Raw genomic sequence first — 22725 nt, 5'->3', positions numbered from 1 at the left:
TAGATAGGAAGTTAGAAATGATGTAAATTTTTCATGTAGTACTATCATATCCTGTACACCCCTTGAGGGTACATGTCAGGAATTTGATGATGATGATGATGATGACGACCTGTCTATCAAATTGTTTTGGACATGTTCTCAAAAAAAAAAAAAAAATCACATTAATTTTTTTTTAACCCATTGATTTTCATTATTCAGCAGTGAGGGACATATTTATAAATCACAGATATTTAACTATTTATAATACAGCTTATCAAGAAATACAATAGTGCTTAAATTACTAATTTAAGCACTATTGTATTTCTTGTCATAATAGTAATTAAAATTACTTTTAATTTCTATTATGACAAGAAACCTTGACATTGTTGGTTTTAATAATAATTAATAATTTCTCCAGAATTAGCTGTGATTAAGATAATCCTTAATAATTTTTCTTCATTGTAGCAATCTTGTTCTAATAGGCATTTTTTTTTTCTCCTCTTCCTTAGACAAATCACCTTGTTTCTTCATGGCCGTGGAAGAACAACCCACGGGAGAAGACAAGGAGTCTGTAGTTGTTGCTATGGCAACAAACCATGAGGTTTGTCAGAATGGAGTGCTATCTGTGGGAAGACTAACTGTCACCAATGGGCCATCAGATGCTCTTGTTTCTGCTGCAACCAGCAAGGAAGCCAATGGACTGGAAGATGATGAGCTCACTAGTCTGAGCTGGCTCCAAGACACCAATCTATTGAAAAACATTCGGATGGGGACATATGGCACAGAGCGGGAAGACCTGCTTAGTGACAGCCCATCCAGTGACTTTCTTGATGAGTCAGTGGAAAACGTCACACTAGATGCCAATCATCAGGATCGAGGAGTAGGACCTTTGTCGTATCCAGGACATATGCCTTATAACCCTGCTGTCCATGTGAATGCCAAGCCCCCTTATTCATTTAGTTGTCTCATATTCATGGCCATTGAGGACTCATCTGCTAAAGCACTGCCAGTCAAGGACATATATACATGGATTCTTAACCACTTTCCTTACTTCCAGAATGCTCCAACAGGGTGGAAAAATTCAGTTAGGCACAATCTTTCGCTGAGCAAATTTTTTCGGAAAGTGAAAAAAGAAAAGGGACAGGTTAGTTTTATAATTGTTTATTTTGGTAACATTTAAGAATTCAGACTGTATTATGTTTTCCTCTGAGATCCTTGTTTTATATACTACAATTTTTTTTTTTTTTTTAATTTAGTGCTTATTGAAAACCTAATAATTCTCTTAGACATTGTTGAAAATTACTGCATTTAACAGTTTGCCTTACATCTGCTATTAGACAGTTTTTTAATGCATTAAGAAATTGTACAGATCATTTATTGATAACTCAGTTATCTATTGGTCTAACAATATAATTGGTATTAAAAAATATTAAGCTACAAAGATTTTGCTGTATTTGTTAATAGCTAAATTATTTCAGTTAACCACTCATAATGTGCTATTATCTGTTTAAGAAAAAGAGAAAAAAAATTCTTCCAAAGGTATTACTTCTTAAACATTTCTAGTCGCTATGAATTTTTTTTTAATATCCTTAAATTAACAAATAGATCCCTTTGAATCTTTCTTTATCTTGTTCCCTGCTTTTTTCACTGTTCAATTAAGATAGCTTAGGATATCAATAGTAAGAATTGTTCTAACAGTTTATCTGGTGACTTTTTTAACTTGGTGAGGTATTTCAGTAAAGAAGAAACTTATCACAGAAATAGGGATATTAAAGATAGTAATTAATAATTGAGACTCCATAGTTTATTCTGTTAAGTATATTAATTTGCTGGCCAGATTGGTTAAATGGATAGCACTCCATTTTCCAGCATGGTTGTGGTTCAAATCCTACTGTGGACATGGATGTTTGTGAATGTCTTCAGGCGGGAGATAAATTTCATTGCTCAGTGTGAGACCATCACCTCACTTACTTAAAGACCTGAAGTGGCTTGAAAAATTTCCACATTTGGTCTTCAGAGAAGGGTTTCCAGGTTATTTTTAAAAAAATAATTAATTAATTAAAAATAATCAATCACCTGTCATAAAATTATCAACTTAGCTGTCTCTTCTTCTCCCGTAGTCCGAAATGAACCGTTGGGTCATTCATGGCTGGTAGGTGATACTCTTTGCTAGCCTCCTCCAGTCATCTCGGTCTCTTATTCTTGATGTCAGTTGAGAAAGGGAGGAATTTGTCCATTTTTTGATGTTATCGAGGTCGGCCCCTCGCCCTAGATCCCGGAATGATTCTAGTGCTTGCTTTGGAATGCCATTAGCCCTCTCCACATTGTCTGAACCATTTCATCTGTCTTCTTCTGATGACTGTCAGAATATTTTCCCTTTTTCTCCCATCTATTGAATCAATCAGTTTTCAGACATTTTTATAGTTTCGTGAGCGGTATAGGGAATTCTCAAAAGTCTTCTGTAAGTTTTCATTTTGAAAGACAGGAGTCTCCTCTCATCTTCTTTCAATAAGGTACAGGCCTCACAACCATACAAGAGGACAGAATTCACCAAGGTGTCAATTAGTCTTAGTCTGGTTGTGATTGCTATTCTGTTATCTCCCCACAATGGTTTTAACTTCTGTAGGGCCACGGTTGCCTTAGCAATTCAGTATTTAATGTTGGTTTTTGAACGACCATCTTGACTCAACGATAAGTTGCTTCCTAGATAAGTGAACTTCTTTGCATTCTCCATTTGCTTATTGCCAATTTGTATCTCTAAGAATTCAATGTCTGATTTTGGGGTTATCATTGTTTTTGTTTTTTGTAAGTTTATGTATAATCCATATTTTTTTAATGTTCCGAAAACACGGCTAGTTATCTCTTGTAATTCTTCTTCACTTTCTGCCAGAAGATCGATATTGTCAGCAAAACGTAAGTTATTTATTCTTAGTCTACCAACTACTATTCCAGTGTCATATTCATAAAGAGCTTCATCTATGACATATTCCAGAAAAGAATTAAAAAGAAGAGGGGACAAGACGCATCCCTGTCTTATCCCCTGTTCTGCCCGGAACGGTTCGCTGCTGTAATTTTAATTTCAATTCTCATATCAGATGAGGAATAAAGAGATTTAATAATCCTAATGATTTTGTTGTCAATGCCATAATGTTCTAAAATTTTCCATAATACCTCATGCCATATTGAGTCAAAAGCTTATCTGTCACTGTGTTATAAAAAGTTAGCAAATTACTAATGCATGACCTGCCCTTCACAAAGCCATGCCTCCACTAGAAAATATCATGTTTTTATCCATCCATTTCTGACTTCTGTCTTTGACCAACTTTTTAAATACCTTTGCCACCATTCTTGAGATACTTATTTGTTTGTTATTTGCAACCTGTCTTGGAGCCTCCTTTATGCAACAGAGCAATTTTGTCCTCTACGTGTGTGTGAACAGCTGGAGGGAATTAGCTTTGGCATATATATATGTTGCTTCCATGTCAAGCAGTTGTATTTTCACAAAGCTTATAGGCATGTTAGTTGCAACTTGTTTGGTAGAATTTCATTTGCAAAATTAGCATTTGTGAAATGCCTGGATGATGTCGAACATCTCAAATGTAATTCAAACTGATTCCAAGTTATATATTCTCATATTGATCTTTTTGGTTTACATTAATTTTGCACTTTCTGTATCCATTGACTGTATTATAAACAATTGTTGTACATATTTTCTGGAACTGAAAACTTGAAAGAGGATGTTAGGACAGATGTGTTTAGTTAGCTGCTATGTTTAGTATTACACTAAATTTGTTTTGCTTGCAATATAGTCTGTGGGATAGGGAGTGTTTTTTGATTATGAGTGTCATTGCAGTTGTCTCTAATTACACTAATTGTTGCTACATATAGTACATAGATTGTAAATGTCTCTGTACTGTATTTATTAATAAACAAATCTACTTGTTTTTCTTGCTTTCTTCAGTATAGCATCTATTGAAGCTATTCCAGTCTTCAGAAACAACAGAAGTAGTAAAAATGTATCTATTCCTGAATAAAAAGTAATGCTTGTATATTGTATTATAAGAAGTGGTTGATCTACAACACAAAACCGTCATATGTGAGATATCTATTAATAATAAGACAGAAGAATAGCTGTGGATGGGGGAGTAATGAATATAGGATTCACAAAATGCATCCTATTACAGCATAAAATATATATACTGATCCTTAATAAACAAACCCCAACTCAACATCACCAGAGTTAAAGATCGGTACTATCAACGTAAGAAGCCTGAATGGCAAAGAAATGGAGCTAGCTGAGGAATTAGATAAGTACCAGATCGACATAATAGGGGTGACTGAAACAAAAAAGACAAAAACTGGTGAGATCTTTCTGAGCAATAAATACAAAATGTTATATTCAGGCAATGACAATCAAGGAAAAGGAGTAGCCATAGTATTCAACACAAAATACGAGGCTAATCTTCTTGAATGGCAGTCAGTCTCAAGTAGAGTAATGTGGGCAAATATGAGAATGGGGAACTGGACAATGAGACTTATTTGTGCCTATGGTCCCACAGAAGGTTCTACTAAGGTAGAAGTGGAGGAATTTTTTGAGGCTTTAGAAAAAGCAACTGACACAACGAAAAAGGAAAAGTTGGTCCTTGTTGGGGATCTAAATAGTAGAGTAGGAAATGATTGTGAGACATACAAAAATATTATGGGAAAATTTGGAGAAAAGAGCAAAGCTAATAATAATGGCAAATATCTGTTGGATTTCTGCTCAGGACATGGACTGGTTATTACTAACACCATGTTCCAACATAAAAATGTGCACAAATTCACATGGAGAGAAGAGGCTAGGAATAAGAAAAGTCTCATTGACTATGTTATTGTTGATAGTGATGTTTTCTCCCTGGTGCAGGACACCAGAGTGTACAGAGGATTTGAAATTGGAAGTGATCACTATTTAGTCTTGAGCAGGATAAAATTGAATTTCATATTGAAAAGAATAACATGTAAGAAAGTTTTAAAGCGAATAAAAGTTGAGCAGCTCTCAGATGTGAACTGTAGACTAAAATACAGAAATATTATTGAAAAGAAAATGAAAGAGTTTGAGAACAGGAATCAAACCTTGGAGATTCAGTGGCAAACTCTGAAGGAAACATTGATTGATTCTGCCAGAGAGGCATGTGGTGAGGTTGTGTGCAAGGATAAAAAAATCAGAACTCCCTGGTGGACACAGGAAGTTAAAGAGGCAGTGAAGGAAAAGAAGAAAGCATATCAAAAGTTCCTGGCAAATAAGTCAGCTTTTACTCTTACAGAATACAGAGACAAATGTAAGAAAGCTAAACAGTGTGTAAAACTAGCTAAACAAAAGTCATGGGAGGACTTTGGCAAGAATATAGAAAATAAATATCAAGAAGGTGGCAAAATATTCTGGAGGTTGTTGAAGAAGCTTAGGAATGGAGGAAAGAGTGCTGTAAAAGGAATTAGAGATGATAAAGGTGAAATGAAAACAGGAGAAAAAGATATCCTTGAAGTATGGAGTAATTACTTTGAAAAACTGCTAAATGAAACGAGCAGTGATGACAGCACAGTGATAAAAAACACTGACCAGACATGCAGTCAGGAATACATATCCATACTTGAAGTAGAAAAAGCCATCAAAGGCTTGAAATGTGGAAAGGCAGCAGGAGTAGATGATATTCGACCAGAAATGCTGAAGTATGGTGGTATAAGAGTCTTACAGTGGCTGCACTGCATAGTTCAGAAAGCCTGGACAGAGGGACGAATTCCCGATGATTGGAGTAGAGCTCTCATAGTACCCATATATAAAAAGGGAAATAAAACTGAATGTGAGAATTACAGAGGTATTTCCCTACTGAGTGTTCCTGGCAAGATCTATGCAAGTATACTTGAGAAACGGTTGAGAAGAATTGTGGAAGAAAAGCTTGGTGAAGAACAAGCTAGATTCAGGCCAAATAGAGGCTGTCAGGATCAGATCTTCACATTACGACAAATAGTCGAGAAAGCATGGGAATATAACAAAGATCTGTATTTAAGTTTTGTCGATTTGGAAAAGGCATACATATGACAAGGTGCCAAGAGAGAAGCTATTCAATACGCTGCAGTTATATGGTGTCAATGGGGCATTATATAAAGCAATACTTAGTCTTTATTTGAGTTGTGAGTCAGCAGTTAGAATTGAAGGAAGTACAGGAAGATGGTTTAATGTTAAATCTGGTGTGAGACAAGGATGTACATTATCCCCTCTGTTATTCATTATCTATATGGATCACATTATGAAGGAATGTGGTATTAAACCTGATATCAAAATTGCAGATGTTAATGTCAGCTCTTTGCTTTATGCGGATGATGTTATACTTCTAAATAAATCCGCTACTAGTCTGCAAGATTCTCTGACTAAATTGAATAGCTGTTGTAATAGATATGGTATGAAGGTCAGCAATAAAAAGACAAAGACAATGAAAATAGGCAGAATCATTGAAAATGTCAATTGTGTTGTGAATGGAGAACCTGTGGAACAAGTAAAACATTTCAGCTACTTAGGCACAATTTTTACTGAAGATGGTAAACTAAATATAGAAATAGACAACAGAATCAGCAAAGCTGGTATCGTGGGAAGTCAATTGAATAAATTCATATGGAATAAGAAAGAAATTAGTCGGAACACTAAATTAGCTGTATACAAGACTGTGTTCAAACCAATTTTGACTTATGGATCTGAGAGCTGGGTCAGAAGTAAAACACTTGACCAAAGACTAGAGACCGCAGATATGAGAGTCCTGAGAAAGATTAGAGGCGTGAACAGATGGCATCAATGGCAATATTATATTAAAAATGAGGATATTAGGAAAGAACTTGACATTGTCAGCATCCAGGAATGCATTAGCAGAGCTAATCTCAGATGGTATGGTCACTTAAATAGAATGGGAGAGGAAAGATTAGCAAAACAAGTGTTCTCTGCCAGTTTGGCAGGAAAACGACCCAGAGGAAGACCAAGATATAGGTGGATTGATACGGTACAAAGTGCCTTAGACGATAGAAATGTAAGATCTGATAATGTTGGAGTCTTGACAAGTAACAGACTGATTTGGAGGAAAATTGTAGATAGGAAGTTAGTAATGATGTAATTTTTTCATGTAGTACTGTCATATCCTGTACACCCCTTGAGGGTACATGGCAGGAATCTGATGATGATGATGACTTCCATGGACTCATCATGAAAGATGAAAAAAAGATAATCAAACTGTTCCTTAAACCCATTCAGTTTCCACACTCTCAGGCAATGCATTCACTCACCAATCACTCTCTATTCAAAGAGCTTGCTTCTCACTCACCTGTTCACATCCTCCTTATACAGCTTTCACAGATGGCCTCTTGTTCTACCATTTTCTCCTTCTAGTCTATGAAAAATCACCTACACATTAATCTGGTAACAACCCCTCACCAACTTATATGTCTCAATCATATCCCCTCTCCTTCTATCCACAAGGTTCTGCAATTTACATTCTCTAAATCTCTCCTCATATCTGACATTCCATAGACCTGACATTGACTTAGCAAATCTTCTCTGGACCCTCTCCAATTCTTGAAAACCAGGCACCGAAATCTGTGCACAGTAGTCCATATGTGTGGCCTAGTCAGAACCTTACACAGTAAACCTTCGATTTAACGGACTAATAGGTGCTAAGAGGTGTCCGTTAAATTGAAAGTCCATTAAATCGCGAATTTTTTAAAATAAAAACATCTGTAACATTATACTGCAATTTTATCAATATTAGCACTCTAATAACAAAAAAATTGTTTTACACTTTTAGATAAGTTAATGTGAAGTTAATGTTCGATGTTGAGGTGCTTGGTTTAGGTAATCCTGCTCTTTGAAAAAACTATGAAGTTTTTTTTTGAACTTTTGAATTCTGCTGTTTTTTTATAATTAACTCCCTAAAAATTTAAGCAAATCTTGGTTAAAAGCATTTTAAAATTAACAGGGTGTTAATTTTCACGTGGCATAGTCTCTGTTCACCATCACTCCCAGACCTCTCACCTCCTTCAAAATTTCTCCATTAATTGTATCCTCAGCATACCAACCTTGTCTACCATATTTCAAGACCTCTAACTTTGCAAAATTAAACTGATAGTTCCCACTCACATATTCTATCGAAATCCTCTTGCAAGGCCACAACATCTGCTCTACTTCTCATAATTCTTCCCAACTTTGCATCATCAGCAAACAGCTGCACATCTCCAGATAAGCCAGTCCCAATGTTATTAACATACAAGTTAATAATGGTCACAAATACTGATATCTATCTGACAGCCAATCAACTAATTCACTAGTTTGTTATCTAATCCCATATGTTTCAGTTTAGCTACTAGTTTGTCATGTGGCAGTCTATCAAAGGGCTTTGAGAAATCCACAGACACCAAGTACACAACTATATATGCATCTCCTTTATGCAGTGAATTTGTCACCTTGTTGTAATATGTCAGTAGATTGCTAAAGCATGACCTTTCCCCCTAATAAATCCCATGCTGACCATCATAAAGAATATTTCTATTATCCACCCATTTCTGAATCCTAGGCCTCACCAACACCTTAACAACAACTTCAGACATGCAGATTGGCTTATAATTGTAGCCTTGATTTATTTCCCCTCCCCCTCATTTTGTGAAGTGGAACAATTTTCCCTACATTCCATTCTTTTGGGACTTGCCCTGTTGCAAGCCTATAAAATTGTTATTGAAAATGCTCATTTTTTTATGATTTTTAATAATTTCCTTACTTGCTAAAATAAAGAGCCAAAAGTCTTCAGTTCAACGATGCAAAATTATATAAGCAAAATTGATATTAGATCCAGCATTATTTCAAAGCAGAACGTAGAAACTCTGAAAGTTTCGTAAGGTGGGTTGACCAGAGAGCTTACGGGAAGACACTCCCCAGCATTCAAATGACTAATAAAAGGCAAATATATAGATGCTTGGGCAGTGCCTATGTCTTCTAAGTAGTCCGCACTAAGAAATTCATGAATTCCCGGGAGTGTATTTCCGTGGGCTCTCTGGTCAACTTGCCTTACAAAACTTTCATAGTTTTGTAAGGTAAGTCTGCATTCAGCTTTGAAATAATGCTGGATATTAGATCCAGCATTTGATTATATAATTTTCTTTCTTGTTTTTTCATTAAAAGAATAACATGTAAGAAAGTTTTAAAGCGAATAAAAGTTGAGCAGCTCTCAGATGTGAACTGTAGACTAAAATACACAAAGATTATTGAAGGAAAAATGAAAGAGTTTGAGAACAGGAATCAAACCTTGGAGATTCAGTGGCAAACTCTGAAGAAAACATTGATTGATTCTGCCAGAGAGGCATATGGTGGGGTTGTCTGTAAGGATAAAAAAATCAGAACTCCCTGGTGGACACAGGAAGTTAAAGAGGCAGTGAAGGAAAAGAAGAAAGCATATCAAAAGTTCCTGTCAAATAAGTCAGCTTGTGCTCTTAGAGAATATAGAGACAAATGCAAGAATGCTAAACACTGTGTAAAACTAGCTAAACAAAAGTCATGGGAGGACTTTGGCAAGAATATAGAAAATAAATATCAAGAAGGTGGCAAAATATTCTGGAGGTTGTTGAAGATGCTTAGGAATGGAGGAAAGTGTGCTGTAAAAGGAGTTAGAGATGATAAAGGTGACATGAAAACGGGAGGAAAAGATATCCTTGAAGTATGGAGTAATTACTTTGAAAAACTTCTAAATGAAACAAGCAGTGATGACAGCACAGTGCTAACAAACACTGACCAGGCATGCAGTCAGGAATACATATCCATACTTGAAGTAGAAAAAGCCATCAAAGGCTTGAAATGCGGAAAGGCAGCAGGAGTAGATGATATTCGACCAGAAATGCTGAAGTATGGTGGTATAAGAGTCTTACAGTGGCTCCACTGCATAGTTCAGAAGGCCTGGACAGAGGGACGAATTCCCGATGATTGGAGTAGAGCTCTCATAGTACCCATATATAAAAAGGGAAATAAAACTGCATGTGAGAATTACACAGGTATTTCCCTACTGAGTGTTCCTGGCAAGATCTATGCAAGTAAATGCGTTAGCAGATCTAATCTCAGGTGGTATGGTCACTTAAACAGAATGGGCGAGGAAAGATTAGCAAAACAAGTGGTCTCTGCCAGGTTGGCAGTAAAACTACCCAGAGGAAGACCAAGATATAGGTGGATTGATACGGTACAAAGTGCCTTAGACGATAGGAATAGAAGATCTGATAATGTTGGAGTCTTGACAAGTAACAGACTGATTTGGAGGAAAATTGTAGATAGGAAATTAATAATGATGTAAATTTTTCATGTAGTACTATCATATCCTGTACACCCCTTGAGGGTGCATAGCAGGAATTTGATGATGATGATGATAAACAAAAGAAAATTAGAAAACAAAGCAAAATGTAAATAAAACAGAAAGAGATAAATAAATATATCATCATCAAATTCCTGCCATGTACCCTCAAGGGGTGTACAGGATATGATAGTACTACATGAAACACTTACATCATTACTAACTTCCTATCTACAATTTTCCTCCAAATCAGTCTGTTATTTGTCAAGCCAACATTACCAGATCTTATATTTCTATCATCTAAGGCACTTTGTACCGTATCAATCCATCTATATCTTGTTCTTCCTCTGGGTCGTTTTCCTGCCAACTTGGCAGAGAACACTTGTTTTGCTAATCTTTTCTTGCCCATTCTGTTTACGTGACCATACCACCTGAGATTAGCTCTGCTAACGCATTCCTGGATGCTGACAATAACAAGCATAGCAAATTTTACAAGATGATTTTACAAGCAATTAGTGTAATTGCTGCTCCGTCAACCCACACTTATTCTTTCCATGGCTAAATTAATTGCCTGATCAACATTATTGGTTCATTGGATTAGCCCCTCCCTATAGTTATTTATTGAACTGCCAAATGTGTACAGTGGCTGTTTATTATTTCTTAGTTATTTAATTTATGCTCTGCAAACAGATCACTTACCCTCCTCCTCATAAGTTTTTTTTTTTTTAATTATGTCATCATAAGTGCACTTATGCATGTCAAGAATTTATAGGATCATATGCTATTTACTACACCAAGCAACTTACAGGACACATATAATATTACAAATATTAATAATTTGTTTGCCAGTAATGAAAGTATTTCTACTCGCACTTGTTCTTTCCTTCACATTTCCCATTATCACGTGGTTTATTAAAATTAATGATGGTTCACATATTTACACTTTTGAGTATTTATAATATATCTACAATCACCCTGATATGAAAAGGTCAAAATAAAATTATAATAAGAAACTATTGATATTGAAAACATAACTGTGTTGGACTATCATATCTTTTCTCCTCTCGGGTGTCACAATAATGATACTTAATTATACTAGTTAATATTATTATTATATGGGCACCTCCATGGAGTCTGAAGACTCATTGCGGGAGACCCAATCTATCCACACAATCTATAATAACTCTCCTTGAACCCATTAACAAAAAAAGCACTTACAACTGACTCTGGCAACCCATTCCAGTCATTCACCCCTCCCCTAGCAAAAAATCTTGTCCTCACACCCCTACTGACCACACCTTTATTCAACTTCCAGGGAATCAACTTCCCTTGTTCTTGTCCCTCTAGCTAAATGCTGAACCATTTCATGTTGGAGCAGAAACATTTCCCCTGCATCTATCCTATAAAATCCTTTAAGCAACTTAAAGGTTTCTATCATATTCTCTCTTTTTCTTTTATTAACCAACTTATGATTCCACACACACCTTCAGTCTGTTCTCATAGGGCACAGGCCACTCGGTCACTCGCATCTGAATCCTCTCCACATCTTCCACATCCCCAAGAAACCCAGGCTCGAGCACAGCAATTCAGATATGGGCGTATCAAGGCCTTATAAAGAGGAATTACAACTTCCTTTTCTTTACATGTTACTGTGTTCTTCACTAGCCAAGTAATCTTATGTGCAGCCTTAGCAATATGTCCTCTAAACTTCAACTCTCTGTCTACCACCACCCCTAAATCTCTAGGTTCATCTATTTCCTGGAGTATAGTGCCATCAGTGTGATAAACGGCTTGTAATCTATTTATCCCAAAGTGCATAACTTTACATTTCTCAACATTAAACTGACACCCATTAACTTTTGCCCATGCCGACAGCCTATTTAAATTATCCTGCAAGCTCTCCACATCGCCTTGATTAACTATTACTCTATTTATTTTGCATCATCAGGAAACAACTGAATATTTCCTCTATCATTTATGTATAAATTAAACAGCAATGGTCCTAGCACTGAACCTTGTGGCACACCACTAGTCACCTGCTTTTGCCTCGATTCTGCCACTCCATATACCACTTTTTTGATATCTGTACAGCAGCCACCCTCATATCCACTTAACCAGTGTCATATCCATCCCCATTTGTTCTAATTTGCATAACAGTGTTTCGTGTGGTATTCTGCCAGATGCCTTTGCAAAATCAACTGTTATTCTGTATAAAAAGTTAGGAAATTACTAAGGGATGACTAACCCTTCACAAAGCCATGTTGACCTTTGTACAGTATCATATTTTTATCTACCCATTCTTGAATTCTTTTTTTACGAATTTTTCTAATACTTTTTCCACCATGCCTGAGATACTGATTGGTCTATAATTTGCTACTGTAGTCTTAGAACCTCCCTTATGCAAAAGAATAATTTTGCCCTTTTTCTACTCCCTTGGAACTCTACCAGAGCTGAATCTTAAATTAAACAGTTTAGTCAAAGGCATATCCCATCTAATCCCACAGCTGTATTTACATTGAGATTCTGCAATATCATAAGGACTGTCAGTTCATCCACCTCTATTCCCACATTAGTCTGTCACATAAGTTAAAGCAGTAACTTCACTATGAAGATATGCTTGCAAAGTGGTCACTCAGTAACTCAACTATTTTATCTGCTTCTGTCTCCTTGTGACCATCATCACTCATTAAGGTTAATCTTCCATAGGTTCTTCCTCTTACTTGCCACATAACAAAAGAACTCTTTGGGATTTTCTTTGGCCTGCTTGGCTAAATTCTTCTCATGATCTGATTTTGCCTTCCTTGCCATGCTGGTCACCTTTCTCTTGCATGAGCCTTATGCTGTTCATGAGTTTGCTGGTTACCTTTCTCTTTATGCCTTCCACAGCATTTTCTTCTTCTGCAGCTTGTGCTTAATGATATTATTCATTTATCTAACTCCTACCCGATTAACCCTCCTTACCCGAGGTATGCAATTTAATACTGCTTCCTCTAGATGACCCTTAACTATATCCCATGAACTACTAACATCCTTACCCTGCAGTGTTTTATGCTGTGGTATACAGATTTAAGCCTCTTCCTAAGCATGTCATAATCACATGCCTTGTAGTTTCACAAATACCCCTTCTTGTTAGAATATTCCTCATGTTTTACAATTTCCCAACTCAAGACCACATGGTCACTTTCACCAATTTGGAGACAATGTTGTCACCTTGGTTATGGATAGCTCTTCTGATCCTATGACCAGGTTCAATACTCTCCCAGCCCTAGTCCCCTCCATCACATGCTGCCTTAAGTAATTATCTCTTAGCAGGTGTATATTCTATTTCCTTTCTGCCATGTGATCTTTCTACCTTCCAGTCTATATCTCCATAGTTGAAGTCCCCCATAATAATCACTCGACCTGTATTCATTGTACTAATTTGCGATGCATGTCTTCCAGATCATCTGCAATTAATCCCTGGCCTATAGCAGCAATCAACTGTATTAATGGTTTTAATCTCACACCAGATAGCTTCAAATGAACAGCTACCCTCCTGCCTGTCTTCTATTCTCTTTGATTGCAATTCATCTGCTATCATCAACAGTACTCCCCCCACCCCGCATCCTATCTCTCTGAAAATACTAAACTCTTCACATTCAGTCCCTGTAACTACATTGTTTGCTAACAGCAAATGATGGAGGTTGCAAATCGATGCTAAAAACTTGTTCCTCTTGTTCCTGATACTTCTGGCATTAGTATATAAAACGGCAATATGCCTTTATTCACTGAATTGACTAACCTATTCAATATTTTTGCTTGAGAGACTAGATTCCTCATTTGGTCATTCCCACATTCACTCGCTTCCTGGTTGCCTTCACACAAACTCACTTGCTTTCACCCTAATTGCTTAAGTTTCCCTGAATTTGCACGTCAGCATGCTCAGTGAACAAAGCTTTCTCCAGACATCTGACACCACTACCATTCAGATGTGGTCCATTCGCATTGTACAAATCCTTTTTTCCATCAAACAGGGAAAAAAGGATTTGTACAATTCACCACCTTCTTGCTCTTCAGTTTTGCCTCTTCTAACAACTCCTTTACATCCTCCCTCGTAGAATACTTTTTGCCTCTTAAATCATTGGTACCAACCAAGACAATCATTTCCCTTGACTTACCTTTTTGCATCCAGATGGCGTGACTAATATCGTGAATTTTTGTACCCGGGAAACACGATTTTGAAATACTTTCGTTAAGCATTTCAAACTCCTGCTGATTATTGAGTCAACATACATAATTTTCTGTTGAAAGTTTTTCACTTGGTCATATTATAAATTAAAGATACCAAGAAATTATATACTTGATTTAATCCATTATCCAAGTGTAAGCAAACAAAATTTGTCCCTGAAGTATCTTTCAGGACTGGGGCAACTCGTGGCAAAGGTGGTATGACTTCACATCACTTGCCTTAGTATCCCGTATGATGCAGAGCACATCCCCTTGCAGACATGTATAATGCTATGCGTTATGGGAAGGCTCATTACCCCAGACCAGTTTCGACCTGTATTGAGGTGTCATCAGTGGGAGCCAGACCAGGAGGTGAGATACCAAGGTTGAAGTAATGCAGAAGCCATTCATATTTTCCTATATGACTATATTGGTCTGGCTCCCACTGATGAGACCTCAATGAAGGTCTAAACCGGTCTGGGTAGTGACCCTTCCCATAATGTATAGTATTATTTATACATGTCTGCAAGGAGATGTGCTTTGCATTATGGGATACTAAGGCAAGCGAAGTGAAGTCATATACCACCTTTGCTACGAGTTGCCCCAGTCCTGAAAGATACTTCAGGCACAAACTTTGTTTGCTTATACATGGATAATGGATTAAACCAAGTATATAATTTCTTGGTATCTTTAATTTATACATAACTTTCTCCTTTTCTTGTTTGTTTGTTTGTTCGGTTGGTGTTTATTATTCTTTTGGATCACCTGCTTCTGTCTTTTATTTCATTCTCATCTATTTCTACAGCCACATGTTCAATATTATTAACATCATTTTCCATCTTATCATCGGTATTTGTTGCGTTCTCGTCACCTAACAGACACTCACTTTTAAAATGCTTGATTATTCTCTATATAAAACACTTAAATATTCTCTCTCCAGTTTCAATTTCTTTCCACATATTCTTTAATATTCTCGACACATACACTGCTGCACTGAGTAATATCATGCAAATTCAAATCACTGGACAATGTGGTATTTGGTGCCATGCCGAAAATATCACAATAAAAATGTTATAATACTCTAAATCACGAAAATCTACACTAATACACTATAATACTCTAATTTTCTGATGAAAAAACACAACAAAACAGAAAAAAATCGCTAATTTCACACAACCACTTGCAATATAATCTTGAACCCCATATATAATATAACTAATGTGATAACTTCATATAATTGGTACTAATGAGCAGAGAAGGCATTGTGCATGTACACACACACACACATTTTTCCTATACTTTTCATCTAGGTGATGTTACTGTTACTTATAATATTTTCATGCATTCCTTTATAAATGATATTAACAAATTTCTCTGTATACAGTGATGGTCATTTAAATTTTATATTTCTCCAGGGTATCAGTTTTCTATTATCTAGAAAAATATCCTCACTCCCAATACAACGAAATTTTTCGTTGTATTGGGAGTGAGGAGAAGACAAGAAGGCATCTCAAATTGAGAATGAATGCAATCACGAAAGGGGTGAGATCTAGATTTTTTGTTCATTGAGTAGTGTATGACTTGAATGGTTTGCCTTTGGAAGAGTGTGTGTGTGTGTGAGAGAGAGAGAGTGAGTGATGTGCCTTGATGAGACCCTGACTCCCTGGAGATTTTTTTGTAATAATAATATTCTAGATTAAGTTTTTTTTTTATGACAATTATTTTCATTAAATTTGCTCAAATTAAACTGGAAATATTTTTTAAAACATTGATTTGAGATTTTGCAATATTGCTTAGAAAAATTTCTTAGTTTTTCAAGGTAAAGTAAAATCAAATCACTTTTTTGCAAATTGGTGTTCATTTTACATAATGTAATGTATTTTGTAATTGCTTGATAATTTTCCATAAGATCCTTGTTTCAGTTTAGTTTTATAATGAACTGCTCTTAAAATTCTTATCTAAATTTTAATACATTCATAAATAGTTTGAGTTGGGTGCAGAATTTTGTTTCAACATTAGTAAAAAAAAAAATCTTTTGAATAATATGTTCATTCTTCATTTATTATTATTATTAATATTATTCAGGCCTGCATGGAGTCAAAAGACTCATCATGGGAGGTCCTTTATAAGAAACAAAGTCTATCGAGACTCATCGAGGGGAGGGTTCCCCCCCCCCCCAAGAAACACAGTCTATCGTACAACTCATTGACCATTCTCGCTCTCACCACTCCATCAGGCAATGCATTCCATGATTTGTTATCCATCTTTGTACCCTTTCCACAGTTAATTTATCCCCTTCAAATCCTGTGAACCAAATCTGAGAACAATAGTCCAAGCGTGGTCTGATCAGGGTCTTATACAACGGAATGATAACTGTTTTATCTCTGCAGGTCAGTGTCCTTCTCATTATTACAGCAATCCTGTGTGGTATCTTCACCACCTTTGCAATATGTCCCCTAAATTTCAGGTTTCTATCAATCATCAATCTCAGATCTCTTGTCTCCCCTACTTCCTCTAGTATAACTCCTCCCATAGAGTATGCAGTGTCCCATCGATGTTTCCCAAACCTCAAGACCTTACATTTTGCTGCATTAAACCGACACCCCCATTCATTTGCCCATCTATCTAGCTTATTCAAATCCTCTTGCAGGGCTGCCGCATCTGCACTATTACTAATAATCCTTCCCAGCTTTGCATCATCTGCAAACAACTGAGCATCCCCCTGCAATCCACTGACAATGTCATTGATATAAAAGTTAAACAATATAGGTCCCAGCACTGAGCCCTGTGGGACCCCACTTGTAACCCTCTGTGCTTCCTTGAAACTTCCCCACCATACACAACTCTCTGATACCTATCGGACAGCCAATCCTGAATCCAGTTGACCAATCTGACATCCAGACCCACGTGCTGCAGCTTATCATGTGGCACCATGTCAAATGCCTTTGCTAAGTCTAAGAAAAATGGCAGTATATGCCTTTCCCTCATCTAATGCTCTTGTAACTTGATCATAAAAGGCTAGCATATTGCTAAAACAAGAACGCCCCTTCACAAATCCATGTTGACTCTCACAGATAACATTACCCTCATGTGCCCAATGCTGTATACAGTCCTTCACTACTTTCTCCAAGATCTTACTAACTACTGATGACACACAAACTGGTCTATAATTAGACACTTCCAGTCTGCTACCGCCCTTATGCAATGGCACTATCTTCCCTTCCTTCCATTCCATGGGCACCTTTCCAGTAGCCAGACTTTCATTGAAAAGCCAGGTCAAAGGCACTGTCAGTTCCCTAGCACATTCTCTCAAAACTCATGGTGAAATACCATCCAGTCCCACAGCTTTACTGACATCCAGAGTACTCAGTATGTGGAACACACTTGCCTCCTGTACCTCTAAATCCTGAACCTGCCCTATCCCTCTAGTATTAAAACTGACTCCTCCAGGATGAAATACTCCAATAAAGTGGTCGTTGAACAATTCTTCTATGTCCTCTGCATCGGCCACTCTATTCCCATTTTTATCCCACAATATCATTCTTCCACAGTCATTTCTCCTCCTACTGGCCGCATATCTAAAAAATTCCCTAGGATTTTCTTTGGATCTTAGGGTTAATCTCCTCTCATATTCCAGTTTCATCTTCCTTACCATACTAGCCACTCTTCTGGCCTGTGTCTTATACTCTTCATGCATCTTCTCCTGTCTCTTTATATCTCTTCCACAGCCTCTTTTTCGCATGCAATTCCTGTTTAATATTGTTTGTCATCCACTTTACTGCAAATTGTGTCCTCTTACCATTGCTGCTAACAAATATTCTTTCATAATTTCCCACGCACTAATGATATCCAGCCTTCCAATTCCTCCCTCCATGAAACTTCCCCAAGTTGATGTCTTAGACTATTATAATCACCTGCCTTATAATTCCACATACGTTCCCATCTCTTTGAGACTCCTGCATGTCTATTCATTTTCCAAGTCAAAACCATATGGTCACTCTCTCCATCAGAAGAGTTGATAATATAACCAAATCCAAAACTCTTGAACCTCTTGTTCTCTCTATTACATGTTGTCTAAGACATTTGTCCCTTTAGAATTCTAGAAATTCTCTTCCCTTATTGCTACATGCATCTTCCTCTCCCCAATTTATACTACTGTAGTTAAAATCTCCCATAACAATCATTCTTCTTACACTTGCCAAACTCAACTGTCTAAACATTTCCTGGTCCCCACCCTCTGTACTCCTGAGTCTATAGCAACACCCCCACTAAATATCCTGTCTTGCCCACCTCTACCTCACATTGATAAGCTTTCAAAATCATTAGTGTCACTGCCTTCCAAAGTCTCCACTCTTAGAGGACATAGGTCATCACTTGTCATAAGCAGTACTCCACCACCACACTTTCCCTTCCTATCCTGCCGAAAAATGCTGTACCCAGCAACTTCTATTCCTGTTATTATATCCTCTTCTGTCAACCACGTCTCAGTGATCCCAATAATATTTGGCTAGGCTAATGCTATCTGCGCCACCAATTCCTCTCCTTTATTCCGGATACTTCTGGCATTAGTATATAGCATATAAATGCCGTTGTTTCTATACCCAGCATTATCCCCTCTAGACTCCACTGAGCTCAGTGTTACCTGATGTCGTTCCCCCTTCTCCCAAATACCCTTCCCACAAGAGGCCACCCCTGCTACCATCCTCCCTGAGACATACTGACTTTTTCAGAACAGCAATCTCTCCAGATGCCTACGTCCTTCCTCATTCAAATGTAAGTTGTCTCTTGCATACAATTCTTCTCTGTCCTCAAGCACACTCCAAGCATCCACATATTCCAGTCCTCTCTTATCACACATTCTAGCTATTATGTCATTCGATATTACCGCTCTTCTGCTCAGTTCATCATTATCATACCTAGGCAACACACACACACTATCTCTTGCCTCTCTGTGTCTTCTTTCGTATCACCTCAAGCAAGAATCTCATATCTCTCGCTGCCCTATTTACACCACCACTCAAGTCATTTGTTCCTGCCATCACAATCATCTCATCCACCCTTTCACCTCTCTTAACTGTCAAAGCCACCCTTTCTATCGTTCCTCCTGGCAAACACTCCTCACACATCCTATCTTGAACACCACGATCATTGAGTCCCCATACATTATATCTCTTACCATTCCCTCTCTCCTACTGTTTTCATTTTCTCCTCTTCTAGCACTCCCATACCTCTCTCTAATTTTTTTAATAATACTTTTAATATAAAATGTATTTTAAAATATGAAATGGAAACAAATAAATACAGATTCTCTTATAAAATGTACAGCTGAAATAATTAACTTTGAAGAACTGTTTAGTGATAAATATGTTGAGGACATCAAAAATAAATCAAGGATACATTGAAAAAAATTCTTTATACCTCATGTATTTTCAGTGGACTACCTTAATTTTAACTAATCTGAATATTACTAATTTGCAACAGAAATAGAGAATAAGTTTTGAGAAAGATTTAGTTTACACTCAGTTATCATTGTACTCAAAAAATACATGTTATATCAAAACAAAAAAGTAACATACTTGAATTACAATTCACAATGAGCAATTTTTGCTCATTACAAGATACAAGAGCTTAATCTTCAGTTTGATTTCAAATACGTTTCTGGCAATTACAAATTCCTGTTTTGTTGCTTATCACTGGTCGTATTCCATTACAACAAAATCAGTGAGAGGATAAGATTCACATATATTGTTTTATCTTTAGAAATTGCTCAGTCATGCTGCGAAGTAACCAGTTAATTGCAACACAGCTACCTAAAATAGATATGCAGTGGACAGTGGTAATTACCGTATTTGCCGGTGCATAAGACGCACTCCCTTTTTTTGTGCACATTTTTTAGAAAAAAACTTTATCACTGAATGTTATAACGAATTTACAGTATTTGAAATATAAAGTAATAAGTAGGTCTACTTTCAACAAATACCTAATATGCAATCACACTTAGCTTGTATGCAATATTGTAGCAATGCTGACGTTTTTCAGCCATAATTTGTCAAGAAATTTAGAGAAAATTTAATTGCAGAAATTTATCACTGTTCAAACCAACCGCAACAACAATTGGAAAGTTTAAATGAACAGGAACACAGTTGTGATCGTCGATGACAGATCATGTACATCCCCTGAACTATACGTAATTGGAATGCTCTCACACACCGCTAAGGCTCTAAATAGCTATTTAGAGCCTTATACACTGCAAGGAAGCAAGAATGAAATCGCTTAACTCGGAACAGAGAAAATTTCCAGAAATGAAAGTAATAAAAAACTGAGTATCAGCGTATAAGACGCACTCTGTTTTCAAAGGAAAAAAGTATGTCTTATATGCCAGCAAATACGGTACTTTTATTACCCATTGATAGAGTATGTAGAATTTGACCATTAATGGTGAATATTAAAACTTGAAATGATAAGCAAGAAATATCCATTTTTTAAAAAAATATTTCTTTATACTGATTCGAACCTAAATGTTTTTATTCCTCCCCCTCTGATACTTTTGTGTCATATATCACTGGTCATGTCCATCCAGCAATGTTTCGAAACCAATCAGAATTCAGAAACACCCTAATGTATTTAAGGTGTTTTTGGTAAAAGACTCATAATGTTTACTCTTATTGTATTTATTGCTAGTTAAATTATTTGTACTTATGAGAGCTACTCTTTTTCCTTTTCTCAGTTGCATTTGTTACAATGAAATTGAGTTTTTATGTTATTATAAAGATACTCTTTTGTACTCTTTATGATACTATAAAGAGTACAAAAACCTATCCTAGTGGATAGGTTTTTTCTAAGTTGTAACTCTGCCACCAGTAGGTTACAGAGTTACAACTTAGACTGAAAGCTATGCTTAAGAAACATCAACAAAAAAGGTTTGATTTGGGAAAATTAAAAAACACAGAGATAAGAAGCAAATTGAGTCAAGATCTGAATCAAGAGCTAGCACTTATCAAGAATGATGACATCATGAGGGTTGATGAATCGTGGGACAAATTGAAATCTGTCTTCATAGAGAAATGTACCAATACCTTATGTCCTAATAGAGCAGTAAAAAAGAAAGATTGGATGACTGATGAAATTCTTTCTCTCATGGATCAACGCAGATCATATAAAAATCATAATCCAACAAAATATACAGAGGTTCAGAAAATTATTAAACACAAGATCAAAAAAGCAAAAGAAATCTGGATGAATGAAAAATATAAAGAAATAGAAATTCTACAGGAAAAACATGACAATTTTAATCTACACAAAAAGATGAAAGAGACCTCAGGTATATATAAGAAAAAACAATTCTGTATCCTTCGAAACAAAAAGGGAGAAATTATATCCAAAAAGGATGACAAAATACAAGAATGGGTGAAATATATAGAAGAACTCTTTACTGATAACAGACAGAACCCAGAAAATACTTATGAACATATGGAAGGTCCATGCATTCTAAAATCAGAAGTAGAATGTGCATTAAACTCAGCTAAAAATGGTAAAGTCCTAGGACCAGATAGAATACCAGCAGAAATAGTAAAGTTATTAGAAAGTGATAACATTAACATATTAGTAAAGCTATTTAATAAGATCTGTGATACAGGCATAATTCCTCAAGACTGGTTACAGTCGACCTTCATCATGCTACCTAAAAAAGTAAATGTGAAAACTTGTAATGACTATAGAATGATCAGCCTAATAAATCACGTTCTCAAAATGTTTCTGAAAATAATTCAAAAAAGAATATACAGAAAATGTGAAGACACCATCAGTGATACCCAATTCGGCTTGGGAACAAGAGAGACCCTTTTCTGTTCTCAGATCTTATTTCAAAAATGTATATTCATTTGCTTCATCGACTTCGAGAAAGCATTTGACAAAGTCCAACATTCTAAAATGATTGTACTATTAAAAAGAATTGGATTAGATGGTAAAGACATCAGGATCATTGAAAACTTATATTGGAACGAAATGGCATCTGTTCAAGTTGATGACATTATTACAGACTCCATTAACATCAAACAAGGAGTAAGGCAAGGATGTGTGCTGTCACCTCTTCTTTTTAACATCTACTCAGAAGCCATATTTCAAAAAGTCTTGGAAGGAAGAAAGGAAGAGATTAGTGTAAATGGTGAAATCATCAGTAACATCCGATATGCCGATG

At 36.3% G+C, this 22725-nt stretch overlaps 1 protein-coding gene across 1 annotated transcript in view; it reads left to right on the top strand.

Annotated features, from left to right (window-relative positions):
* LOC150095096 (uncharacterized) overlaps window positions 1–22725 on the top strand; it is a 332715-nt gene that overhangs the window by 216341 nt on the left and 93649 nt on the right. Inside the window, exon 3 of the mRNA XM_090411047.1 lies at window positions 489–1123. Coding sequence (XP_090267173.1) covers window positions 509–1123 — 615 coding nt within the window. The 5' untranslated portion in view covers window positions 489–508. The remainder of the gene's footprint in view (window positions 1–488; window positions 1124–22725) is intronic.

This window comes from Typopeltis vanoorti, chromosome 21 (genome assembly GCF_054136105.1).
Source record: "Typopeltis vanoorti isolate ZY-2024b chromosome 21, IOZ_Tvanoo_1.0, whole genome shotgun sequence".
In the NCBI taxonomy this organism is placed as follows: domain Eukaryota; kingdom Metazoa; phylum Arthropoda; class Arachnida; order Uropygi; family Thelyphonidae; genus Typopeltis; species Typopeltis vanoorti.
The sequence above is the reverse complement of the archived record's forward strand: the minus strand, read 5'-3'. Positions and strand labels throughout refer to the sequence as shown.